General features: G+C 35.7%; 1 protein-coding gene across 1 annotated transcript; it reads right to left on the bottom strand.

Moving 5' to 3' along the window:
* Window positions 1-6435: 6435 nt before the first annotated feature.
* Window positions 6436-7204, bottom strand: LOC111913740 (F-box protein At4g02760). Its single transcript, XM_042897248.2, has 2 exons — window positions 6847-7204; window positions 6436-6748 (listed from the first exon to the last, which is right to left on the bottom strand). Exons 1-2 carry the CDS (start codon window positions 7126-7128, stop codon window positions 6548-6550), a joined length of 483 nt encoding a protein of 160 aa, XP_042753182.2. The 5' UTR covers window positions 7129-7204; the 3' UTR covers window positions 6436-6547.
* Between the last annotated feature and the right edge of the window lie 889 nt (window positions 7205-8093).

The following is an 8093-nucleotide window of genomic DNA, read 5'->3' on the forward strand; positions in this document are numbered from 1 at the left end:
CCCAAAAGGCGCATCATGTCGTGGCCAAACTCATATTCTTAAAAACAAATTAATCCATTAAGTACAAGCCTCTAACTTTCAGATTTGGATCCCACAAGTTTCTTAATGGATAAAGTTTTCAACTTTATCCATTTCAAGTCTCCGAACAACTAAGATCTAAAACCTTAAATCATAAAATGTCCCTAAATGCACTTATCAACTTGTATGGGGCTTGAAAATCCCGAACATGCACCAAAACCCCCAACCCAATGCTAGATTCATATACTTTCATCATGAAACACCTATGGAGTTGCTTCAAACTCCAAAGAACAGGTCACTAAAGGACCAAAACTTGATAAAAGGAGTATTTACTCAAATAACTCATAGATCCAAAGAGAAAACAACATAAAGCAAGGATCTTTATGACTAACCAAAGTATAGAAGATGAAAGAAGGTTGAACACTTCAGAAACCAAGCTCCCAAGGTTAAGCTTTCTTGTTTGTACTACTCAAGAACACCAAATTTGGAAGAATAATGCATCACAACTCCAAAATCACCAAGAATAAGAGAAAGGGGGCTAGGGTTTCTCAAGGGATAATCTAAGGGTGTTAGAGGTTGAGAATGATCCCATCGAGGTTAATGGACCTTAAATACCTTCAAAACCCAACTAAAACATTCATCCCCCATTGGGCCAAAAGCGCGACGTGCCTCTCTAAAGAGCGCTACGCGTCCCAACAAAAAATCTTCGATTTTCAGTTTTCAGCAAATACGATTAATGACTTCCTAATTCGCCCCATCCTTCTATTTTACTGTGGACTATGAAGAACCCACTAAAGAATGGAAAAACACCATTGGGAGTAGGGTGTTACAATAATCATGAAAAATCCCACGATGTCATTTTTGTTGCTTCTTCTTCCTTACTTCAAAAGTGTGTTCTTGTTGTCTAATTAGATTTCATTTGATAAACCCTACAAGTTTCAACTTCTTCTACATGTATGAAATTCTATCAATTTATCTAATTTCAAATGGCCATCATTAACCATCTTTAGATATCTCGCCTGGTAAGTCATTTGGAAGATATGGTAAGTAAGCCATTAACCCATGTTCAGATCTTTAGAGCTACAATTAAGGACGGCCGAGAGAAGGGTGCATGACCCAATCCAAAAATGGGGTTGGTTAGTCTTATTGCCAAATGCGAGTCCTCTCCCCTAAACCTCAAAATACCGAGGAGTCACATTGGGTGGTGGGGAAACCATTTCAAATGGTGGTCATCAGTGGTGGCAATACGAGAAAGGAAGTGAATAACTGAGGTGGGAGGATAATACGTTAGGGATGAACGAGTAAAAAAGTTGAATGGGGGTAGGGTTTTAGATATTAATATCATATAACAAAATTAATAACATAAATATTTACTAAATTATAAAATAGGGTACAAATCTCTTTCTAATTATCATTAAATTTCTAAAATTGTTAATGATAAGAACAAATGTTATAATAAACATAAGCTATAGGACCAGCACCGTAACAAAAAAAATTTGTACCAAAGTTGCCTACTTCTCTATAAGACATTGACCATTTACGTAAATTAGTCTAATATATAAAATTTAATGTACTAAATTACATGAATCGTCCCTTGAGCAAGTCTCAAAAGACACGTCCAATCCCTCTTTTCAAAAACTAGCTCTTGCCGTGCCTAAGTTATCATTTCCTTGCCCAGTTAGTCCCTATCACCGTTAGTCGTTAGTGGTTTCCGTTTAAGTACCCCACATGCCTTGCACGCAACGGTATTTTCGTCTAACGATGATAGAGACCGTCCCTCGTTTGTTTAAAAGTTGCACACTTCATCCCTGGTTAGTTTAACTTTACATGTTGTATCATTTACCATACATAAAATGACTATATTGGCATCACTATTTTATTTTTAATTTAATTAGAATTTATTTGGTATTAAAAAAAATAGATTCCACCCCCACCACACCTACCCGCCCAACCTAATATATCTTTGTACCTCTTTCTTTAAGATCAACTCTTAAAAAGCATCACCATCACCTCAACTGTCGGACCACCAATCGCCAGAGACGGTAACCTCACCGGAGTAAAGGAACACAGACAGACACCTTGTATGTGTGCTTGTGCGATACCGAGAGAGAGGGAAAATGAGGCGAAGATCTATATTCCAACAACCTTGTATGTGTGCTTGTGTGTGTGTGTGTGAGAGAGAGAGAGAGAGAGAGAGATCTATATTCCAATAAGTCCGTTCAGATATGTGATTTAGGGTACACTGACAATAACTCCTTTGCCGCCGTCCTATCTTCTCTCTTCTAAGTTTGATATGTGATTTAGGGTACGCCATCAACAACCCTTTTATATCTAGATTTGGTGGTGACTTGAAGTGGTATGGTAGTGACTTGAAGTGGTAGTGACAACAGGTGGTTGTTGGTGGTGACATGAGTTGATTGTTAGAATTGAGAAAGAGGACGGAGAAGAGAGTTAGACATGAAAATAATACAAGTTTTAAAATTTTAATTAATCTAATATATTTGATAAATTATAAACAAATTGAAATAAATAGAAAATAGAAATAGTCATTTCATGTATGTAGGGATGAAGCGTGCAAGTTTAAAAATAAATGAGAGACTGAAACAGCAATTACCACAAATGGCTAACGATGATAGGGACTAACCATGCAAGGAAATGGAGACCCATGGTCCGAGTTAATTTTTGAAAAGAAAGACTGAACGTGTCTTTTGTCACCTGCACCGACAAATATTCGTTTAATTTAATCCCTTTTCAGTCTTTATTTAATTCAATCTAATAAAAAAAATCCTATAATTCAGAAAACACAATAGAATATCAATAAACTACTTAAAATCATATGAAAACAACATGATAATATGTCAAGCGATGAATTAAGCTTCATTTAATGATATCAAACCTGATTAGTCAATTAAATGATCCAATCTTTTATAGGTTTTCTGAGTTTAGGTATAACATGAGTGCATTATTATGTTGATGCTCATTTTCCAAGGTCCAACACAAATCTGGAAAGAAAAAGCAAAACTAGCTAGCTCCAACGTAAGTACAAAGAGTTGACGCTCAATTGTTCATCTCAACAAAACTGCTGCAAATTCAATCAATAGAAGTAATCTATATATACTGTCCTGATATCATATGAAACTGCACAAGACATCAGGCCTTTGTTTCAACAGATTTTGTTAACAAGGCAAAAATTAGGTCTTTGTTTCAATAGTTTCTTTGAAGGAATAATGTCACTGCACAAGACATACAAACATATACAATTGGTAAGATAAAACTTTTTTATTCACATAGTCACAGATAGACACAGGACAGACATCAAAGATAGATAATTTATCCGCCATACCTCACACCATAACGTAAATCACCGCCGTCACCAGTATCTACTAAACCACCGCTTGTGGATATGTCCTGTTAAAGGGAAAGGGACTCACATCACTTTTTTTTTATTAGATTTCAAGAATATAATGGATAAGAATCAAGCACTAACATGCAACCTGGCTCTAAAAAAAATGTGGAAATTAACCAGTTATTGTAGGTCATGATGACCACTTTAGCGAATATTAACAAGTTTAATCACCTTTTAAAACCTAAAAGGATTTAAGTGACCAAATGACCACAACTTCACAAGTCGACTGATTAATTATGACCTTAATTAACGCTTAAATAAACTAATTCAAGCGACGATAATAGAAAAACAAAGCAGAAAATCACACTCACGAAATGTCTTAGTTGCCTGAACTTTCCTGCAAGAAGAGCTCTCATAAACTTTATAACCTCCACCTGTCCACAATATCACATGGCATGTGTTAGTAAAGGAAGATAGAGGAAAAGAGGTAAGGAAACAAGGGGAAATAAATGTTCTTACTTTATCAAGATTATACACCCGACGTAAAATCATGACCTCCAAACTATTTCCACCACCTTTGGTGGCAAGGTCCCTGTGAATGATGGAAAACCACACAATTAAATGTTAAATGTTTGGAGAACGAACAAACATTACTCATGATTATAAATACTCTCCACAACATACAAATGAAAGAAATAATTTATAAGCATTATGTTCCTACAACTTCTACCACTAAATTTTTGCACCCAAATAATAGGAAATATGACCAGTAAAAAAATAACAAGGATCAATGAAGGACATCAGGGATGTAATTTAATAAAAGTTCAAGGCCACTTACTCTAAAAAGGCGCCAGTGAGTGAATAACAATTTGAGAAGTCAACATATTTTAACTCGTTAAACCCCTGCAATGGAGATTACTAACAGATAATTAATCAACAGGGCAATTTCACATGTTAAAAAGTCAGCATATTCATGTGTTTCTCAAATACCAGAGAGAGACAATGGATACCTTCACCAGCTCGAAAGCTTCAGAAGGGAACAGTTTGCATGCTTGCAGCACCAAAGTGGTTATCTTAGGGCAGTTGACCACAAATTCTTTGCACACCCAGGTTTCTACCAAATCAGGTCTGCCTGCGTTGTGTGTGAGATGAGATCTCACAGATCGAATTGATTCGACAGTCTTTTCAAATATTTAAAAAATAAAAAAAAATAAAAAAAAAAAAAAAAAATCATCAACAAAGTTTAGAATGGACAAACCTCCGCTAAATTCGAAGATAAAATGCTCTAGCAAGCGACAATATCTACTCACGCACTCCAGTATACGACTGATATAAACATGCCTGTCATCAAAAAAACTTTTTCTTGTTTCTCAAAAGAAATGGACATTGCAGGAAACACAATACAAATAACAAGTGATATCAAGATTTAACTAGTAGTTCAAGATGACTGTAAAAAGCTTACTATTGCAAAAATGCCATTTTTCTTCTCTCTATACTTTTATAATGTAGAAAACTACAATATGAAGCTTATAGTTACTCTACAGTCATCGAGTGCGAATAAAAGGTCAGCCTTTACATTCTTCCCTAGGTCAGTAATTTTTAGGTAAACGTGATTTTGAGAAACAAAGCCAAGGGACTTATTATAAGACTTAATTAACACCCACAGACAAAGCTAAGCAGCAATCTCATTAACAAGCACACTCATAGTTGGCATAAAAAATTTTAAAAATATTTATTATGTTCAACTACTATAGCTATTATAAATTTATAATCAATAAATAATAAAGAAACAAACCATTAAACTAGCTAAAAACGTTCAAAACTTCATCCTTAATCGCTTTTATTCTGATTTATCCCTTAAAAAGGAGAAAAAAAATGAAAAAAAAGACCCTAATGTCGCTATTTACCTCGCTATTTGTCGCACACACTCAATAGTGCCTCTATACCTATACGCTACGCTATTCGCTATAGCGATCGCTGTGGTTGCTATTGACAACTATAAGCACACTGAAGGGAGAAGTTATCAATAAAGCCAAGGGACTTACATGCCCACAAATTTTAGTTCTACAAGAGAATGGCAAGCCGATAAACATGTCGAAAGTGCATCCAAAAGTGTTGTTTCATCCTTCATTTTAATTTTGTAAAGTTGCAAACTTCTTAAACAAGACCTTGCAATTACAACATACAGTGTCAAAAAATACTATATACTTATACAATAATAATCCATTCATTCCAAAATAAAGAAAACATACCCAGGTACACCACCATTCGCACTCAAAGAACTCAAGCAAGAGGCTGTTAAGAAAGGTGACTCCTCTCTTAGTCGGAACCGCTTAATACCCCATTTATCATCATCAACATCGATGATATAAGGCGGCTCTACACCAAGCTTAATAGACCTTAAGTTGAAGAAGAGATATTAGTAATTGTGTGCATATTGTAGTATAATGAACAATTAATGACAACGGTTGTATGATACCAGACAATATAATGCAAAATTATATGCATTCATAAAACTCACAGAATCAATGTTATCCTCATGCTTCTAAGGCCCAATGGTAATCACAAATTGAAAACGCTAATCTCAAATTGATTATAAACTGTCCTCAACCTATGAACTTAAAAATAACAAGTTATGACACTTTAAAGCTCATCCCTGTACTAATAAAATAGTAGTTCTTTTATCATGTGTCAACCTATTAGGCCTTCTAATTAATGTCATGTCACTTGTCAACCTATTGATTCTCCATTCAAATTTCAAATTTTAAATTTCTCACTCTAATTACACTAAATTAATAAAACTAGAATAAATAATAAAATTAACTTGTTACATATTATAAAGTGATATAATTTCACGTATTTATTTGGATCAACAATTAATAATATATTTAAATTAATTGATTAATAATTTTGTGTTTTTACTATGAAAGTTTAATTAGTTATATATAAAGCCGTGTGAGTATCATGATATCATCAACTGTGTGTACAGAACTGGGTTTATGAAACAAGCATGCATGGATGCAAATAGTAAATCATACATTTAATTTGAGACCCAACGGAGGCAGTTATTATATGCTCTTTGAATGAAAAGGGCTTTCATAAAATACTACCCGACAATAAGAATTTTACCAAATATAATTAAATGACAAAATGAGCCATATCACAAGAGGGAATTAAGAGATATTACTGAAGCGCACTTCCAACTCGTTGAATCATCGTAGATACCATAGCATCTTTGTTGTTATTGATCTTGGGTTTGATCTTGGGTATTAAAGTACCCAAGTTAATATTAATATAAGACAGAGGATCTATGGCGCACATCTTAAAAATCGAACACGTAGCCCCAGCACAGAATAGGCTTTGGGTATCAAGCATAGAGAAAACCTAGAAATTAATAATATCACATGATAAATAAACACCACAAAAATCAGTTCAATTACAAAAATTAACAGACCATGCAAATTGAAATTCGAAATACGTACCTTGATTGTGAGGTCCGGAGTGAGAGGCCAGACGGATGCATTATGAACGGAAGAGCGTTCACGAGCGGATCTCTTGGCAGCTTCGAGCAATACGGATGAGAGGTGAATAGCACGTTCGATAAAATCATCATCGTTTTGGTGGGAATCGGTAGATCTAGATTCGATAAAGCCATCGAATGAGGCGTCTATTAAGGCGGAATCGGAAACAGCAAACAGGGAATCGAATAGAGCGTTGATGTTCAATTGATCGTAATTATCATCCCTAGGTGAATGTTTGGCCATGAAACTGGAAGTACGTGGCAGTGGAAGTACACTCGCTAGCGGGAAGAAAACATAGCTTTTAAACTGAATAAGTTTTAGGGATAACGACCAATGCGGCAGCAGGGCCATGGCCCAGGAAAACAATCTGCCTGATGCCATCACTTTTTATGGGTATATTTGGGCCAAAATTAATAGTCAAGTACCATCGGCCAAAGTTGAAGCAACCGTATATCATCCCACATTCCCACGCCTAAGTTACTCTGGAAACACTGTTACAACTAGCTAGGGGTGAGCACAGATAGCAGATAGCAGGTACCCGCTTTTACAGCCGGAACTACCTCCGTCAGTTCTGAAACCGGAACCGAGGTTATAGGTTCCGGTTCCTAAAAGTGGGAACCGCTAAGGACCGGTTCAAGTTCCGGTTTCCATTTTTTAGGAACTGTTAACCGCCGGGTAACCGTCGTAACTGGTTCCGAAATATTAAAATTTAAAAATAATTAATACTTATACGAATTGGTCGTAACAACATTGATGATTAAGACATTTGTTGGGACTATCTAATTGAATTTTAGAGGTAACATGCTAATAAATCATATTTGTAACTTTTTTTTCAAAAGGGAAAATGACACAAATGACATATGAACTTTCTAGGGTTGACCCATTGAGTCCTTAAATTATTTTTGTGGCTTTATTAGGGAGCGAAGTCGTTTTTTCGAGTCGATTACGCCTTTTTGGCGAAAGTGAATGGGTCACTCGGTTACGCCTTTGCCTGCCACATTGGCATTTGTTGACCAATTTCCCCACATTAACTTTTTCCTTTGTTGACCAAACATGGCACATCACCAATTGTGGTCGGATTGTCATCGCGATTAAATCAATTTGAGTTGAGAGGAAAACCCATAAGGCTAGTGTGGTGTCAACTAGGGGTGTGCAAAAAACCGCAACCCGCACAAACCGCCCACACCGCACCAAACCGCTCCGCATAA

The sequence above is a fragment of the Lactuca sativa genome, chromosome 8 (assembly GCF_002870075.4).
Source record: "Lactuca sativa cultivar Salinas chromosome 8, Lsat_Salinas_v11, whole genome shotgun sequence".
NCBI classification, from domain to species: domain Eukaryota; kingdom Viridiplantae; phylum Streptophyta; class Magnoliopsida; order Asterales; family Asteraceae; genus Lactuca; species Lactuca sativa.